General features: G+C 39.9%; 1 protein-coding gene across 15 annotated transcripts in view; it reads right to left on the bottom strand.

Annotated features, from left to right (window-relative positions):
- The window catches only part of LOC128705333 (sphingomyelin synthase-related protein 1), a 344,236-nt gene that overhangs the window by 231,940 nt on the left and 92,296 nt on the right, over positions 1-20,000 (bottom strand). For 7 of the 15 annotated variants that reach the window (XM_053779188.2, XM_053779193.2, XM_053779189.2 and 4 more), the window contains one exon: positions 13,949-15,892. In XM_053779188.2, the coding sequence (XP_053635163.1) occupies positions 14,760-15,892 (1,133 nt within the window). In that variant the 3' untranslated portion in view covers positions 13,949-14,759. Of the gene's footprint in view, positions 1-7,207; positions 13,883-13,948; positions 15,893-20,000 lie in introns of those variants that run through there. The other 8 variants (XM_070089639.1, XM_070089640.1, XM_070089641.1 and 5 more) reach the window with 5 other exon arrangements.

The raw sequence follows: 20,000 nt of genomic DNA, 5'->3' as shown, positions 1-20,000 counted from the left end.
TGTTGGATCTCTGACCACAAGGCTGTTTTTACGACACTTAAGATCCCAACAGAACGAGGTGAGGAGTCCACACGCCTCAACCTGGCTATGGGAAAGAGGTACTTGGCCAGCCCTGCTCTGAGCTCGCACCACCGACTGGAATGCTCTTCTCCAAGGGGATGTTGACAACCAAGAAAGCCTTCACTGGACACATCCTTAATCTACAACAAGAACACATTCCTCACCCTCGCAATATGTGACTAAGCTTCACAGATCAGCCTTGGTTTGGCTTTCTTCAGAGAGGCTGCACTGCTAAGTACACAAGCATGGCGAAGGTATAAGAGACATCCTACCACCTAAAACAGGAATTTGCACATGCCAAGCCTGTAGGCATATGGGTGATGTTCAAAAGTGGGCCTATTGCTAAATGGGAGGTGGACACTAAAAGAAAGTTAGCATCAGGTAGGGTAGGCTCCAAAACCTGGTGGTCCCTGGTCAAGGACAGACAAGGTATCTGTCTGATGAACTTATTCCACCTCTAAATCGACAGGATGGGACCACCTCACTAGTAGTCAAGAGAAGGTAGACCTCTTTGCTGAACACTTTGCTACCAAAATGCAAGTTCCTGATCCAGCAAGGGACCCTCCTTGGCTAGCTGCAAGAACTGTGTCAAAACTGTCAGTGGTGACAATAAGGCAGGAGGAGGCATGTCCTACTTAAATCGCTTGACTAAGCCAAAGCTGTGGGCCCAGACAAGTTGAGCCCAAGATTGCTGAGAAGATGTGCAGACCAGCTAGCAGCACCTCTAACTCTGATCTTTCAGCACTGCCTAGTACAGTGTAAATGGCCCTCTCTATGGAAAGAGGCAAATGTAGTCCCTGTTCACAAAAAGAAGAGCAGAGCAGAAATCAGCAACTACAGACCAGTGTCTCTCCTGTCAATCACTTGAGTCAATCCTTGAGACAATAATCTCAAGACAAATGACAGAGTTTTTTGACTATCACTCACTACTTTGTGATCGTCAATATGGCTTCAGGAAAGGTTACTCTGCTGCTGATCTGTTGTTAAACCTCTCCACTAAGTGGCACCAGTCACTGCATGAATCCAAAGTCAGCTGTGTGGTAGCACTGGACATTGCTGGCGCTTTCGACCGGGTGTGGCACCAGGGCCTCTTAGCAAAACTTCAAGCACTGGGAATTGCAGGCTCTGCGCTATGTCTCCTCAGTGATTACCTTCATGGTAGATCTCTAAGTGTAGTTCTCAATGGAACGGAATCAGCAAGACATCCTATTGGGGCAAGTGTTCCACAAGGAAGCGTGCTGGGTCCATTGTTATGGAATGTCTACTTCAATGACCTTCTTCATCTCATCCCAGAATCACATGCATATGCAGACGACTGTACACTGACATTCACTTATCCAAGTGAAGAAATGCCAACTGCTCTAAGCTACATCGATCACCAGCTGAGAGCTATATCAGCTTGGGGAAATAGATGGCAAGTAATATTTGCACCTGAGAAAACGCAAATGATGATCGTCTCTAGGCACCATGATGGTAATGCTGGTGCAGTAGTAAGGATGAATGGGAGGATGTTGGCACCTGGAGAAGAAGTTGATATCCTTGGGGTGAAATTCGACTCCAAACTAACCATGAAGAACCATGTTGTAAATCTTGCAAACAAGGCAGCCAGGAAGCTTACAGCACTTCGCCGTATCTCCCATCTGCTTGACAGTAGGGGTTGCAAGATCCTGTACGAGGCACAAGTACGCTCACACCTTGAGTATGCTCCACTTTCTTGGTTTGCCTGCCCCCCCTCTCATCTGCGACTGCTTGACAGAGTAGAGAACAGAGCAAGACGTCTCATCTCGCCTGGACCCATCCTGGATAGATCTGTCATTTCAGCAGAGCCTTCAACATAGGAGGGATGTGGGTGGCCTTACTGTTATGTACAAGGCCAATATTGTCAAAATACCACACTTGGATCCACTTCGAGGACAGCGTGAAACAAGCTTTTATGCCACAAGACGGGCAGAAAGCAGCAACTTCACTCTGGCTGTACCCTTCTCCAGAACATCACTCCATCTGAGATCATATATACCCAGAATGACTCGAGTATGGAACACATTCGTACAGCATAATGATGTCAACGAGATAAAGTCAGTTGACCAAATGAAAATGCTGGCCCACAGATGGCTCCAACTTCATCCTGTTTCCTACTTGTATGTCTCATAACAATAAAAATACTTTCAAATGAGCTGATGTAGGTAATAGCTCTTAGCTTGCTAATAAAGTTAGGAATCCTTAACCTGTAAATAGCTGTCAATAAAGCTAGGGATCCTTAACCTGTCAAACCCTGTGTAAAAAAAAAAAGAGGAGAGGAGAGAGGAGAGAGAGAGGAGAGAGAGAGGAGAGAGAGAGGAGAGAGAGAGGAGAGGACAGAGAGGACAGAGAGAGGACAGAGAGAGAGAGGACAGAGAGAGAGAGGAGAGAGAGAGAGAGAGAGAGAGAGAGAGAGAGAGAGAGAGAGAGAGAGAGAGAGAGAGAGGAGAGAAGAGAGAGGAGAGAAGAGAGAGAGAGGAGAGAAGAGAGAGAGAGGAGAGAAGAGAGAGAGGAGAGAAGAGAGAGAGAGAAGAGAGAGGAGAGAGAGGAGAGAAGAGAGAGAGGAGAGAAGAGAGAGAGGAGAGAAGAGAGAGAGGAGAGAAGAGAAGAAAAGAGAAGAGAGAGAGGAGAGAAGAGAAGAAGAGAAGAGAAGAAGAGAAGAGAAGAGAGAGAGGAGAGAAGAGAAGAAGAGAAGAGAAGAAGAGAAGAGAAGAAGAGAAGAGAAGAAGAGAAGAGAAGAGAAGAAGAGAAGAAGAGAAGAGAAGAGAAGAAGAGAAGAGAAGAAGAGAAGAGAAGAAGAGAAGAAGAGAAGAAGAGAAGAGAAGAAGAGAAGAGAAGAGAAGAGAAGAGAAGAGAAGAGAAGAGAAGAAGAGAAGAGAAGAAGAGAAGAGAAGAAGAGAAGAGAAGAAGAGAAGAGAAGAAGAGAAGAGAAGAAGAGAAGAGAAGAAGAGAAGAGAAGAAGAGAAGAGAAGAAGAGAAGAAGAGAAAGAGAGAGAGAAAGAGAGAGAGAAAGAGAGAGAGAAAGAGAGAAAGAGAGAGAGAAAGAGAGAGAAAGAGAGAAAGAGAGAAAGAGAGAAAGAGAGAAAGAGAGAAAGAGAGAGAGAGAGAGAGAGAAAGAGAGAGAGAGAGAAAGAGAGAGGAAAGGGGGAGAGGAGGATGGGGGAAGTGATGGGAAGGGGACACACATGAGGGAAAGGGACAGGTAATGGAGGAGGGGGAGGGAGGAAAAAATGGAGGGATAGGGAGAGAAAGAGGAGAGGGAGAGGAGGAAGGGGAAGAGAATAAAGGGGAAGGGAGAGGAAAGAGAAAGGAGAGGAAGGGAAAGGAGTGTGTGGAGGGTAGACAAAGTAAGTGTTGAGAGTCACACTTACAGTGCGAGTGACTTGTACTAACATCTTACAAGTCAGTTAATTAAAGCAGTGATCATAACAGGTTGCAGGCAGGCAGGTTCAGGCCGGCAGGCAGGCAGGCAGGTTCAGGCAGGTTCAGGCAGGTTCAGGCAGGCAGGCAGGCAGGCAGGCAGGTACGCAGGCAGGCAGGCAGGCAGGCAGGTACGCAGGCAGGCAGGCAGGTACGCAGGCAGGCAGGCAGGTACGCAGGCAGGCAGGCAGGTACGCAGGCAGGCAGGCAGGTACGCAGGCAGGCAGGCAGGTACGCAGGCAGGCAGGCAGGTACGCAGGCAGGCAGGCAGGTACGCAGGCAGGCAGGCAGGTACGCAGGCAGGCAGGCAGGCAGGCAGGTACGCAGGCAGGCAGGCAGGTACGCAGGCAGGCAGGCAGGTACGCAGGCAGGCAGGCAAGTACGCAGGCAGGCAGGCAAGTACGCAGGCAGGCAGGCAAGTACGCAGGCAGGCAGGCAAGTACGCAGGCACGCAAGTATGCAGGCAGGCAAGTATGCAGACAGGCAAGTATGCAGGCAGGAAGGCATGCAGGCAGGAAGGCATGCAGGCAGGAAGGCATGCAGGCAGGAAGGCATGCAGGCAGGCTGGTACGTAGGCAGGCTGGTACGTAGGCAGGCTGGTACGTAGGCAGGCAGGCAGCTTAGAATATTTCAACCTTTGGGTCATATCACCCAACATTTTATTCCCGTATTTCTCAAAGTTGGGTTTCAAGTTAATGTCACTATCTTTAACCCTTTCAGGTTCTGTGCCATAGATCTACGGCTTTACGTTGAGGGTCCAAACCAAGATCTACGCCATGAGCTCAGCTCACTCTGATAAGCTGTGAGCGGTAAATTTGGGCCTAGATATGAGAGAATATCTATGTGGTATGTGTGCATCACATAAAACAAATCCTGCAGCACACAGTGCATAACGAGAGAAAAAAAAAACCCGAGACCATAATTTTCAATTAAAACAGGATTTCCAACTTACTAGTACAGCTTACGCACAAGGGTTGTTGACGTACTAGAACACCTAAATTCTAGTGCCTTCAAATCTAGCAAGAGAAAGCTGGTAGGCCTACATATGAAAGAATGGGACTATGTGGTCAGTGTGCACAGCATAAAAAAAAATCCTGCAGCACACAATGCATAATGAGAAAAAAAACAGACTGCGTTTTTGGTTTAAAACAGCGATTTTGCACTGTATTTTTGTATGGTATTTATGGTTGTATTCTAGTTTTCCTGGTCTCATTTTATAGAATGGAAGACATATTACAGAAATTGAGATGATTTTCACTGGTTTTACAATGAAAAGTACCTTGAAATTGAGCTCAAAGTAGCAGAAATGTTAGATTTTTACCAAATTTCAAAAGTAAACAAATCATGCCAAGCGTCCAATACACGTCAACTGGCGAGTCTAATATTCTTTCACAAGTGCGCTGATATTATTTATACCATTTCTACACTAATGCAGTAGTCTGCATAACAGTAAATATTCTATTTTATGCGAGAATAAAAATTCAAAGTGGAAAGCAAGAGAGATGCAAGAGGGGCCTGGGGACGTGACTAATAAACACAGAAAATTTATTTCCATGCCAGGAATGTCTGTCTTGCTTATTCTGGACCCTATTTGGAAATTTTCAGCTTCTGAAACTTGTGTGAACTTGGCAATATTGCAAATTTGTGACCACTATTGGATAGTTGAAATCGGTAAATGGGCGGTTTCTTGTACTCATTCGATAGAAAAAATGGAGTTCTAGCAAAATAGATATGATTTTTGTAGACTAGTACACTGAAATTGGCCAAAAATAGAGCTCAAAGTGGGCGAAATCGCCAATGCTTAAACATCGTCAAGACCGCTAACTTCGCAAGAGCATAATTCCATAAGTTTTCCATCAAATTTCATACTTTTGGTTTCATTTTTTTTTTTTTCCGAAAAATTTTCGACCCTGAGAAAGAGTTTAGGAGAGGGCCTGTCGACCCTGAAAGGGTTAATAGTTGTATTTGCAATTTCTTGGTCTCATTTGATAGAATGGAAGATATATTACAGAAATAGAGATGATTTTGATTGGTTTTAGTACTGAAAATGGTTTGAAACTGAGCTCAAATTAGAGGAAAATTTAAATTTTTGCCGATGTTCATGAGTTAACAAATGACCTCACACGTCTAATACACTCCAGCTGGTGGGTCTAACACATTCACAAATGTGTTGATATTATTTATACAATTATTACAATATTGCATAACACTAAATCTTCTATTTTTTGGCATGAATAAAAATTCATTATGTGAATTAAAAATCAAAATGGAATTCAATTGTAAAGCCTGAAAACATAACTAATGAACAGAGAAAATGTTAGTTTAGTGCCAGGAATGCCTGCACTGTTTATCCTGGACCCTATTTTGAAATTGAAATGTTTGGAACTCTGCATTAAACTGGCCAAATTACCAATTTCCGATCACTTTATTTTGTAGTCAAAACAGTTGACTTGGCGATTTCTTGTGCTCAATCGATAGAAGTAATACAAGTGAAATAGCTAAGAATTTGGTCGACTGGAATAATGTAACTGGGCTAAACTGGGAGTCAAATTCGGCAAAATTGCCGATGTGTAAATATCGCTGACACGTCAAAATTCACAAAAGCATAAATTCATCAATTATCCATCAAATTTTGTACTTTTTGTTTTATTACCTTCAGAAAAAGATTCTCTACCATTTAATAAGAAAATAAAATAATTATTTTTTTTTAAATTCTTGGACCCTGGTGCACACTTTGAAATTTGACTGCTGGACCCTAAAAGGGTTAATACAACCAGATTGTGTAAGAGGGTATTTGAGCAGATAAACTCGAGTGAAATAAATCATGAGAGCATTTACTGTGCTTCCTCTCTCAGTAAACAATATCTCAATGTGATCCTATTTATATCCTCAATAAATATCTGTAGCATCTGCCAGTCTTGTCCATTAGTTATTGGCCATTTAGAAATATAACTTAAGGTGGTGATTATGACTTACCTTTCAACAAGTCGTATGAAGAATGCCCCGAATGTAGTTTGTCTACCAGTTAGTCCATTTATCAGGAAGTGTCTCTACAACTATACAGACTGGGGAACCATGAGACAGACTTAAACAGCATAAATTTACAATATACTAGAACTACTTGCCAAGAAGCCAGCACTATTTATTCATCTCAGGGACACAGGCCATTGTGTAAACTGGACTAATGCCAAAGAATTATTCCCATGCCATTCTATTACTCAGTGAAATACTGAGGAGTCTTCTTGCATAAGAATGATATAATATTTTGAACCAACATTTTAGAATTCATAAGCTAGACAGTTTTATAGTCCAAAACAATGTTCATGTAGGTCTAAATGGAAGTTTTTTTTTTTTTCACAGGAATCAAAACTGTGCAGTTTACAAAGAAGCAGACATTAGCGTAATTATTACGCAGCTTATAAATTAAACCTATTTTAGTTTGAGTTCTGAACATCTTGCAGCCCTTCATTACCATCACATAACTTTAATTTTGTAACTTTCTTCTCGCTTATAAAAGACTAAGTTTCAACATTTACAAGAGAAATGACTTACCCACTCAGATATACTTTTATTTTCAGTTTTGCATGAAAAAGGTTTCTTAAATTTTGAAAGGTATCAACTCCTTACCTTGTCGTGTCCATTACATTGCTCTCTCTGCATCAGCAAATCTTAATGCAACAATAAGTAGGCAAATACCAAAAACTTTAGCATGTCTTTTCAATTTAATTTCAGTCAAGTACAAAGCTTACAGAAACAGCATATTGTACTCTTAAAACTATAGCATGCACTCTTATATTACAAAGTCTGTATTTTACACCCAATAATTTACATTTGCCATGAAAAAGATCACAGCAAAGGCCACACACAGTTATCCAAGATATGTATGGATGACTTAAAAAGAGAATAAAGTGATGTGCTAGTAAATGGATGATGAGCAGGTAACTGTACCATACATATTTAATGTTGGAAACTGGCAAAGAAATATAAATACCTTTTACGACTTATGACCGGAAGGTTGATGAACACACACACATACAATAGTCTATGCGTGACCAAACAAAAGGAAGACCACCCAACCAGCAAACAAACTAGGAAGAAAGTTGTAGACAACAGCTTGATGGGAGATACATACAACTAAGGCCTATTAGGGCGCAGAAAACAGCCGAGAGGCATAGGTCCTCTCTCTCTCTGCTCCCTGAGCTGTCATACCTCATCTTAAAGCTAGATATGGTTCCTGCCTTTAATACATCACCTGCTAGACTATTCCACTTCCTGACAACTCTTGACTTAAGAAATACTTCCTAACATCCCCGTGACTCGTCCGAGTCTTCAGCTTCCAATTGCAACCCCTTGTTTCTGTCCCCCCTCTCTGGAACATCCTGTCTGTCCACATTATCTATTCCACACAGCATTTTTTATGTCGTTCACATGTCTACCTGACCCTCCTGTCCTCCCGTGTCGTCAGGCCGATTTCCCTCAACCTTTCTTCGTAAGACACTCCTCCAAGCTCTGGGACTAACCTTGTTGAAAACCTTTGCACTTTCTATAATTTCTTGACATGCTTGACCAGGTGGGGGTTCCAAACTGGTGCTGCATACTCCAGTATGGGCCTGACATACACAGTGTACAGTGTCTTGAATGACTCCTCTGTGTGTGTCTGTGTGTATGTATCTGTGTGTACCTGTGTGTGTGTGTACCTGTGTGTGTGGATGTGTGTGTGGATGTGTGTGTGGATGTGTGTGTGTGTGTGTGTGGATGTGTGTGTGTGTGTGGATGTGTGTGTGTGTGTGGATGTGTGTGTGTGGATGTGTGTGTGTGTGGTGTGTGTGTGTGGGTGTGTGTGTGGATGTGTGTGTGTGGATGTGTGTGTGTGGATGTGTGTGTGGATGTGTGTGTGTGTGGATTGTGTGTGTGTGGATGTGTGTGTGTGTGTGGATGTGTGTGTGTGTGTGGATGTGTGTGTGTGTGTGGATGTGTGTGTGTGTCTGTGGATGTGTGTGTGTCTGTGGATGTGTGTGTCTGTGGATGTGTGTGTGTCTGTGGATGTGTGTGTGTCTGTGGATGTGTGTGTGTCTGTGGATGTGTGTGTGTCTGTGGATGTGTGTGTGTCTGTGGATGTGTGTCTGTGGATGTGTGTCTGTGGATGTGTGTGTGTCTATGGATGTGTGTGTGTCTGTGGGTGGGTGTGTGTCTGTGGGTGGGTGTGTGTCTGTGGGTGTGTGTGTGTGTGTGTGTGTGTGTGTGTGTGTGTGTGTGTGTGTGTGTGTGTGTGTGTGTGTGTGTGTGTGTGTGTGTGGATGTGTGTGTGCATGTCTGTGGATGTGTGTGTGTGTGCATGTGTGTGCATGTGTGGGTGTGTGTCTGTGGGTGTGTGTCTGTGGGTGTGTGTGTGTGTATATGTGTGTGGATGTGTGTGTGTGGATGTGTGTGTGTGTGGATGTGTGTGGATGTGTGTGTGTGTGGATGTGTGTGTGGATGTGTGTGTGTGTGTGGATGTGGATGTGTGTGTGTGTGTGTGTGTGTGTGTGTGTGTGTGTGTGTGTGTGTGTGTGTGTGTGTGTGTGTGTGTGTGTGTGTGTGTGTGTGTGTGTGTGGATGTGTGTGTGTGTGTGTGTGTGTGGTGTGTGTGTGTGTGTGTGTGTGTGTGTGTGTGTGTGTGTGTGTGTGTGGATGTGTGTGTGTGTGTGGATGTGTGTGGATGTGTGTGGATGTGTGTGTGTGTGGATGTGTGTGTGTGTGGATGTGTGTGGATGTGTGTGTGTGTGGATATGTGTGTGTGTGGATGTGTGTGTGTGTGGATGTGTGTGTGTGTGTGGATGTGTGTGTGTGGATGTGTGTGTGTGTGGATGTGTGTGTGTGTGGATGTGTGTGTGTCTGTGGATGTGTGTGTGTGTGTGTGTGTGTGTGTGTGTGTGTGTGTGTGTGTGTGTGTGTGTGTGTGTGTGTGTGTGTGTGTGTGTGTGTGTGTGTGTGTGTGTCTGAGTGTCTGTGAGTGTCTGTGAGAGAGAGAGAGAGTGTGTGTGTGTGTGTGTGTGTGTGTGTGTACGCACGCACATATATCTAAACCATGCAAGTACCATCAAGTCAATAATCAAGCTCAGCTCTCTCTCTCTAAAGGAAGCAATTAATTAAAATGTCAACTCCACAAATATTAAACAAGTTAAAAACGTTTTAATTATAAGCTACTTTAAACTTTGATCAATAAAAGTGAATTTAATATGGATGGAGCAAACTGACAAAAAATTAAGCATGAAAACTCTAATTACAAAATGAGCCACTACTATCAAAAGTATGAAACATCTAAACTGCAAACAGAAGAATACAAATTACTACTCCTCACCCTTATTGTAACTAAATGAAGAATACAAGACAGTGGCCAGAACAATTTACAGCTAACTCACTCCTTGAAGGTAAACTTTAGGTAAGGAACCTAATTATGGACCAAAACAGTTTAAAATTTCATTTCTAAATTGTAGGTTAGTTGTGGTGTCACCTTATCCTTAACCTGCTCAGCATCCACTCGCTCATGTTTCTTAAACAAAATGTTTTCTACCATAACATTCTCCAATCTTCCAAAATCCAGAACATTTTCCTACTGCCCTTCATAAACCTCAATAAAACAGGAGATCAATCAAACCCCTCTTTTTATTTGTCTTATTACCAAAATTTTACATTATAGTTTCAGATAGAGCAATTAATATAGCAGAAAATCCAGATAACAATGTATAATCAGCACCATGTAACTAGAACCAGGGCAGTTATAAACACGTGACTTCAAGGAACATACAACCAATACGTACAATCAAAATAAAAATGTACTGCACAATTTGCATTAGGTGCCAAAGACTGACAAGTGCAGTCCCTAAAGTTGAACAAAACCTTAATTTTCAAAGATTAAATGATCACACAGAGGATAATTTTTTTTATAATTTTGGATGTGTAAAATTTCAAGCTTTTAAAAAATACTGATGATAGAAACTTTGGGCTTAACTAACATTCTGGAAACCAAGGTCTTGATGTTCATGGTAAACTGGACTAATAATGATTATAAGAACTGCTAATGGCACCTTCACTATAACTTACTATAAAGTGCATTCTTGCCTTTGAGGTGTATGAATTATGATGTCGGCAGCTTCTTCATGCAGTCACGATGGTCCTCAACTCCACCCTTCTCAATAGATCACACTTAAAAGAACTTACTGTACTTCTCCCAGATTCAACAGTTTGGGATGTTTTGCAGTATATACTAAAAAGTTTTGTAAAAAAAAAAAATTAAATAAACAAAAGATATACTATACTCAACATGAATTTCAACAAAAATTTTATGACCAGTTCAAGGATTTCTATTCGGCCATTTTATTTCAATCACAACTATAGAAAACACAAAATGTGTTTCAATGCTGATCTGTTTGACATCTTCGTGACAACAATTTCTTTAGTTTTGTGTGTAGTGTCTTCTGTGAAAATCTTTAATTTTATATATACAGCCCCTCCTCACTTAATGACGTTGTTCCGTTCCTAAGACCATGTCGGAAAATGAATTCATCGCTAAGTGAGGAGCATACTCTAGTGGTAGTGGATTTGTGTCAACCATCTTTGATGTTGTTTTAATGTCACCTTTGCACCATTTATAACATTTCTGAAATATTTTTAAATGTTTATACAGTAATGTAATGTGTATCGTAATAAACAATATAGAGGAAATCAGCTCTAATATACATTACTTAGGTATGCATACTGATCATAGAGCCTGTTGTAAGTCCAAGTTGTCAGTAAACAAGTACGTCACTAAGTGAGGAGAGGCTGTACGTATTAGGTATTTCACGATCCAAGATTTTTCCATAAATTTTAGAAAATTAAACTTCGGGATTTTACTCAAAGCTTAAAAGTGAATATCTCGAGTTTCTACCATGGGATGGGAAGGCTTCGTCTCTAGTATACAAGTTTTTGATTGAAAAAAAGCATATAGGTATTAATTAAGAAATCTGTAGATGAAGCATATAGTCGGGTATAAGGCTAAGTGTAGCTTAGCATAGAAGATAAGTAAGAGTAGTCATGAGTGTAGTGCTTTCTGAAGGCAGATGGAAGAACTGGAAAATTTGAACACTGGAACAGTGGAATGCCAAGTCAACAAGAAGTAAAATTTAGTAAATGCATAGCAGGTGGGAGTGACTTGCAACTTCAAGACGTTGTTGATGTGTAATAATGTTTTGTTGATAAATCAATCACCATCATTATGACTAATTTCTGGAACATGATATGACACACCATAAACAATATACTGCTTTATTGTATTTCTAATGACTTGTTATGCTTTGTACATTATTGTAACACTCCAGATAATAATCAGGTTATTTCATTAACACAACATTTGAACACATCCCAAATTAGCTACTTAAGCTTTGTATTCTTCTTTCTTTCAACACACCGGCCGTATCCCACCGAGGTGGGGTGGCTTTGTATATTGTTTTGTATTCTGTTAAATCATGTTCCAGGAATGATTCCTGATAATGGTAATCGATTTGTCACTAAAATGTTGATAATACATTAATGATCGTCTTGAGAAGCTAAGTTTTCCCCACCCACTATGACCTACATTTCTTCAACCTCTATCTTCACATTTACTAGAGGTGTGCATATAGGCAGGAATATTAAGCTTCAAATCTAATAATTAAACAGAATCTCACATAGAGAAAAACAATTTGGTATAGTCATAAAAGCTTGAAAGAGGAAAGCTAAAGGAACTTGCCTTGTAGTGAGGGTAGGCATTTAACAATATTAACTTCACGAGGTTTCAGATGTTAATATCCTCATGTCACATTATAAACTGTCTTTGGAAACAAAGATAATATTTATGGGAGTACTGCAGAAAAGAAAAATAGAAGTGAGAGTAGCTTTGCCAAGGAGAATGATATGAATACATAAGATCAAAACTGAATAAAATTATAGAACAATTAAAAATAGTATAATCAAAATTTTAATTATGGCTGAGAGAAAGAATAAGAGAAAATAAGAACCTACTCAGTAGCAAGAAGAAATACAGCAGAATATGCAGCCAGAGTAGAGATAACAAGCGTATCTACCATGTGCTTGCCTAGATTAATATTCACTCAAGTCAAGCACAGAAAAAATTAAGATGTATTCCATAGCCTAATTCTGGACAGCAAAGGCATGGAAATAAAGCCAATAGCAGTGAAAAAAAGATTTTGTGCAACTACATGTCCCACTACAACTTCAGGACTGTACAAAAAAAATTAATTTTAATTGTAATTTTTCCGTATGACTTGTGTGGTTCTAGTTGTAATTTAATTCCTTCAATATCAATGTGTGTTTTCACTTCAATACCCATAAAATATTCAGTTCACATACCCAAATGTTCCTTCACAAATGCTATACTTTTTTCTTCGAGACAAATCATGTATCGCCTACTTGTCCCATAATTGTTTTGTTAGTTTCTAGGTAACAAATACAGTATATTCAAGCTACAGGATACCATGGCAAACCAAAACATCCCTTTTTTTTTTCAACGGAGGGAATCCATTTTCAAATAATTTCATATTTTCCTATACAACCAAACTACAAAAGTGGGGTAAACTGGCACAACTGGACATACCTCTCTCCAAGCAGGGGCAGGATCCCATTTGTACTTCCAAAACAAAACAAAGAGATGGAACAGTAGTGAGGCTTACCTGAGCAGCCTTACCCCTCTAGATAGTTGGTGAGCATTCTCTCCTCCCAGCCATACATGCATACCAATATAGGGGTCAAAACCTTGCCCTGCAGAGAACTAATACAGTAATGTAGGTTTAGATTGCCCCTTATACTGCTTCACAATATTTCTGTTAAGTACTGTATCTCCTATTATTACTGCCAATGGTTTACCACTAAACAAGTCAAGAGGAGTAATATAAGTTATAGTACACTAGCACAAGAGTGTAATATAAATACCATAAAACTCTACCTGAAGTGATACCATCTGGCAAAGACAAAAAAAAAAAAAAAAAAAAAAAAATGCAAGAGATAAGTCCACAGAATAAATCGTGAAATGGCTGGCTGGCTTGGGTGAATCTCCCACTCACCAACTTCTAGACAATCTCAGTGGCACAAACCCCACACTGCACAGGATAACCTGCAAGTCCTTCCTGCACCACTGAGACTTGTGGGTTCCATATTGTGCAGTTGAACTACTGTGAACAGACAAAACCAGAACAAGTAGTAAGTACAAACGAGTGACCCACTGACCTGCAGTGTTGCACTAAAATAGCACAACAAGGCAACACAGCACCCCCTGCAACAAGAGAGGAACGCGTCAGCCAGTTTACTTAGCAAGCTTCTCCTATGTATACCATACATTTTGTGGAATCAAAACTTCCTTGGCTTAGGCCTGAAATATAAAGAGATTACTGGTTTAGTCAGGAAGAAGCAGAAGCAGGTAATAACAACGTGATAGTTAACTTTCACACCATTCCTTTATTTTTCATGTTTGAATATCTGTACATGGATGGGATTGTGTACAAAACTCATGCTAGGCATAAAACATATCCTTTTCATTAACTAAAAGGTTCATAGAAAAATCCAAATTAACCAGTTTCTTTTTGGAATGTGGTTATACAGAGTAATACTTGTGAGCCAGTGCAAGAAATAATTGGTTGGGTATTTACCAGACAAACATCTTAAGATTCATTCTCACTCACTCATGGACTCCTCATGCATGCTTTATATTCTGCTCATCAGGTTTTGAAATCTGCACTCTAGTACTGAAATATTAACACATAAATATGTATAATGAATTCACTTCCATGGCCTATACAAAAGATCCTATAAACCTACTGAAATAAAGTTTCTAAGAGTAGTAACTGAAAATGTTAATTATAACAGTATTTACAACAGTTTAATAGAAGTAGCCATGAAAGCTGTTCACTGTCAGTCCAGAAAACAGTATAAAATACAATTCACTGTATTCCTGATATAAAACTTTACAAAATTACTTTCTCTTACAAAAGGAACACTTCACTGTTTTCCTCTAATGCTACACAATAGTGCTTATGGACATGAGAATAATTAAGTAGAGCCCTATACTTAAGTTTCTAGTAATTATTTCACTTATTTACATACAGTCTATATTGGTCTGAAGTCTTTGCACTTACAAAGATGAAAACGAAGCAACGCTGGTTCGTCCCCAAGATGAGGCTGTAACCCAAATGGATCAGGCGTGTCAGCAGCCATTTTTGCCTAAGAGTCATTCACAATCATAAAGTTGCTCACTGTTGGGGTTGCCCCTGTTGGGGTGCTGGAGGTCCTGGTTGGCCTGGCTGACCCCATCCTTGCTGACCCCAACCCATCCACATGTAGCCAGGATTAGGTTGGTAACCATAAGCATACTGGTTATAGGGCATTTGGTTGTAGGGCATCTGTTGGGGATAGTACTGCCAATATCCCATTTGTCCCATCTGACTGGGGTAGCCTCCACCATTAGGATAGCTTGGCATGCTGGGCTGGGCTCCATTTGCATCTTGGGCTGGATTGTTCACCTGATCAACACCTGTGTCTTTACCCCAAGAGCACCTTATGATTTGACCATTCAAGTTAGAATTGTGTAATTCAACAATTGCCTGACATGCACTCTCCTTACTTGTGTATTTTATAAAAGCATATCCCTTCTCTTTAAAGATCTTTATTTTCTCAATCTGGCCATGAGGTTGGAAAGACTTGTGCAACATCTCCTCCGATATATCTTGTTTCAGACCTCCACAAAACACCGTTGTGTTGGTGGGCGTTGTCTGGTTGTATACTTCTTCATAATTCAGTTTCTTTTGCTCAGGTTTGTTCTCGCTTGGAGTGTTTGCAGGTTTACGGGTTGCCCAACGGGTTTTGATCATCTTCCGACCAAGCCACTGGCCATTCATTGCACTGATACTAGTTTCCGCATCCATCTTCTTCACAAACACAACAAATCCATAACCTCGGGACTTGAAACTTTGAGGATCCTTAACTACCTTACAGTCTGAAATTTCCCCAAAAACCTGAAAAGCCTCCCTGAGGGCCTGTTCATCAATTTCCGGACTAAGATCTCCAACATATACATGGTGGTGCCTACTGGTATCTACTTTGGTGTATTTGTTCTTATTCCCCTGTCCAGTAGCCCAATCCACTCGCATTTTTCGACTCTGAAGCATCTTGTCATTCATCATAGTAATGGCATTAAGTGCTGTCATATGATCACAAAACTCTACAAAGCAATAAGGGTCAGTGGTGGGCTCGCGGAACATCTTGCAGCTGCGAACCTCACCCAGCTGGCCAAACAGCATCATGATGAGGTCCTCGGTGACTGTGCTGTCCAGGTTGCCCACGTACAACGTCCTGTTCTGCTCTGAGTGTGCCATGTTGCTGTCACCTGTGGAACCAACCACATGAGCACATCAGACACCCTATTACCAGCCCACAAACCAGCAATACACCAGGCTGGCAAGGTGCTACCTACACATCACTTCTGCAATCTTAAACTCCTTACTTTCCTGTAACTCTAGACATGTTTACATTTTAAAAGCATAAATTAAAGAGCATAAACTCAAAAAAGTCCAAAGCATAAATTCAAATATGAATAAATAAATTAATGTAAAATGCAAGCTAAAAGTGTCATTAACAGCAAATGTATTTAAGCCAAAATTCAACTAATAATAATATCCACAAGCTTAATAAGTGAACATAATTCAAATGTTTTATGAAATGACAAGAATCTTGAAAAAAAAAAAATCCATTTGACATAATATAAATAACTAATCCATAATAAATTCTAAAGACTCAAAGGTTATGATGATAATGGTGATGATGATGATCATAATGATAATATGATGAGGAAACTGTAAACTAATAACAATATTAACAAAGCTTCAATTACTGTAATAATAGATATGTAAATACTATTCATATTCATAATAAAAATCCCAAGGTGAACACACCTAAAATGTTTAACTTAGTCTACAACCTGCCAAATATATTTAAACTGTTACATAAAATTTAGGGAAAGCATCAACTGGATCTTTTATAAAAGTTTAAAAGATAATGTGCACAAAATCAATTTCATCACCACGTCTACAGTAGTACGCACTAAGTGATCAACTGTGAGCCCAGAAATTTTTGTATATGTATCAAAATGTCATGTACACTATAGGCTAATAAAAAAAATTCCAGTTTCCACTTGCACATAAAGTATCAGATGTGAGAAGGGACTTTGTTTGATATTGCACAAGATATATGGAGTGCATAAGAATGCTATAATAAAACAAAAGAATTACTGATACTCTTGCAAAATGACACTGAAAAAAACTACACTACATGCCATGGCAGGTTTAATACCCCTGTACTTCAGTTCAACACATTTCTCTAATGATATTCTTAAGTATCCTGCAATGACAAAATGCCACGAAAAATAATTTGAAAATACTCCTTTCTAAAAAAAATTATAATTACAGTATTTACAGTTTACTGAGCATTTGTTTAAAACTTGAACCAAATACAGTAATCCCTCAAAATTCGGATTCAAATTTGTGAATTTTATGAAGATTTTTAAACACCAGGTTTGTCTTGAAAGAAAGGTACAAGGAAAAACAATTATTTTATACTGTGTACAAAAACGTGCTAATTTCACTTAATAGTTTGCAAAATATGAATGGTACAATCAAAACCATGAATATTTCAAGGTGTGCTCCAGTTGATCTGGCCAAATCTGTGTACTACACACTTGTTATGCCAAGTCCACAATATGCTGGTTTCCCTACTGTAAATATGCCACATCATTCCCCACAGTGACTATCCCTATTTTGAACTACTGAATTTTTAGATTCTTGTGCTCTATCATCAATCATGGCACAACAATAAAGGGAAAGGCAATCCTAGGTTCTAAGAGGAAAAAGGTCATGATAAAAATTAAAGTCATACTTGATGTGCTTGCTACGGGTGCAACAGTGGCTGCTGTTGGCAGGTACATACATTATAATGTTAATGCCTCCAGTGCACTACTTAAGCAAAAATTAGTAGATGCTCAAAAGTGTGCAGGACTAGTACATCATGTGCTAAGGTGGAATCTCGTTTTCATGATACCAGCATAGTTAAAACTAGACAAAGATACACAAGGTGTTTACGCAAGGTAAACACGATGATTTGGCAGACACTGCTAGTGAAAGCAATAATTGTGGCACCTTTAGTAAGAGTTAGGGAGGAGAGATTGAAGAGAAGGAATGGGCTATTCAATATTTAATTATTGGGACAGTTGGCATCTGTAGAATACCAGGCAGAACAGGAGTATCCTGCTCGGCTCAAGACCATCATAAAAGGATATACTTAGCAGGTGTTTAATGCTGACAAGATTGCTATCTAATGAAAGATGATGACAAGCAAGATAACAGACCTCGAATTAATAGACAAAATTCAGTCTGGACAAAGCCCAGAAACAAAGTCTGAAGACTGGAACAAGACATGTACCAAAACGTCATTGTAAGTTTCCTTCTCCCAAGTGGGTTATTGTATTATACATTTCTGATGCCACTGTTTTTACATAGATCTACATCCTAATTACAGCACCCTTAAATATGCTGTGAGTGGTAAATTTTGGCCTACACATGTGAGGATGGGTCTGGCACTGTGTGCATACAATATAGAAAAAAATCCTGCCCCACGTAGTGCATGATAGGAAAAGCAAACCTCTGACCTTGTATGATATAACATAGTGACTGAGGTGTTTCAAGTGTGGTTTTTATGGTTATATTGACTGTTCTTTGTATCAACTGATAAAATGGAACATCTACTAATGAAATGAAATATAGATGATTTTGGTCAGTTTCTGACAAGCAGCAGCTTGAAGTGAGCCTCAAAATAGCAGAAATAATTAATTTCTAGCAATTTTCCCGAGGAAGGGTAGTGACCCCCCCCCCCAAGCTGTTTAATGGATTTTTACTAGGTTTGCTTCAATTATCAGGATAGCCTAAACCATAACCACACTTAGTTATATTCCATTAGCCAAGAAACTGGGTAAAACTAGTTTATTCTATAATGTATTCAAAATACCGGGCAAGTTTTATAGGAGAGGCCTGGGGATGTGATTACTGAACAGAACGGGTTGCTTTAGTGGCTGGAATGCCTACACTGTATTTTGGACTCTTGATTTTAAACTGGGATTTGTATAATGTGGAAAAATTGGTTAAATTACTGACTACTAAGCTCTTTATAGGGTAGTTCTGATGGTTCAAAGGGCAGTTTTTTGTGCTCAACTGACAGAAGGCATACTAGTGAAATAGCCAGGAATTTGGTCAAATTGGGCAAACCAGGACTCAAAGTGGGAAAAACTGCCAATGCATAAACTGCACCCAAAAAAAGTTTTATAATTCAGAGGTTTTACACAATTTTGCATTTTTTGTCTCATTACCTTTAGAAACAGAGATTCTCCATCTTTTCCAAACAAATTAAAAAAAGTACCATCATCAGTACTTTTTATTTCAGGAGTTGCAACAGTAAAATGGTTTCAAAAACAAAAATTACTCCATTATAAAAAAATCCCAGATTTTAAGTGTAATAAGACAAGAATGAGTGCAATCTGATTAGTAATTACAGTTGTGTATGACTGAACATTATGTTAGTGATCGATTTATGGCAATGTGTGCTTCCCATGGGCAGGAAAATGTGTGGTTTTAACATTTTTACAATTTTTCCCATTTTCTCTTTTTTTATGAACCACATTTCACACTTATATTTGTTTTCCTATCATATTTCACTTGTATTTATTGTTCAACAACCCTTGACAAATGTAAACACTACAATCTAAATAATTTGATACCAGCAGCAGCAAGGTCTTTGCTCCTCAATTTTGCAAGCAACAGAGGCATCCTAACAATCTTGTACTGGCCTAGCAAAAATACACAAAACACTAACATACATGGAGACCTAGAATGATATAAATCAACTGCAGAAACCACCTAAATATACGTTACATTACCATTACATTACTATTTTCCTTCTAGTTCTTATTCTTGTTTATTTCCTCTTATCTCCATGGGGAAGTGGAACAGAATTCTTCCTCCGTAAGCCATGCGTGTTGTAAGAGGCGACTAAAATGCCGGGAGCAAGGGGCTAGTAACCTCTTCTCCTGTATATATTACTAAATGTAAAAGGAGAAACTTTCGCTTTTCCTTTTGGGCCACCCCGCCTCGGTGGGATACGGCCGGTGTATTGAAAGAAAGATTACCACCAAGAAGACTGCTGTCACTCCACCATCTGCCCCGCTGCAAGATGAAGTGAAACTTCCCAACATCTGCTGGCTACACACATACAACAAAACATCTGAAGCTACTGTCAATGCCCAGGCATCAGGGTAACAAAGGAAGATCCTGAAACCAATCCAAAACTCATAATGCAGGTCAGGGAAATATTACTACAGGTACAGCATCTCCTACTCCCAGCCAGAAGAATGCAACTCTCACCTCCCCAATGCTGCCCTCACAACACTGACC

Source organism: Cherax quadricarinatus, chromosome 29 (assembly GCF_038502225.1).
Source record: "Cherax quadricarinatus isolate ZL_2023a chromosome 29, ASM3850222v1, whole genome shotgun sequence".
Classification (NCBI taxonomy): Eukaryota; Metazoa; Arthropoda; class Malacostraca; order Decapoda; family Parastacidae; genus Cherax; species Cherax quadricarinatus.
Note: the sequence above shows the minus strand (reverse complement) of the source record. Positions and strands in the feature narration are given on the sequence as shown.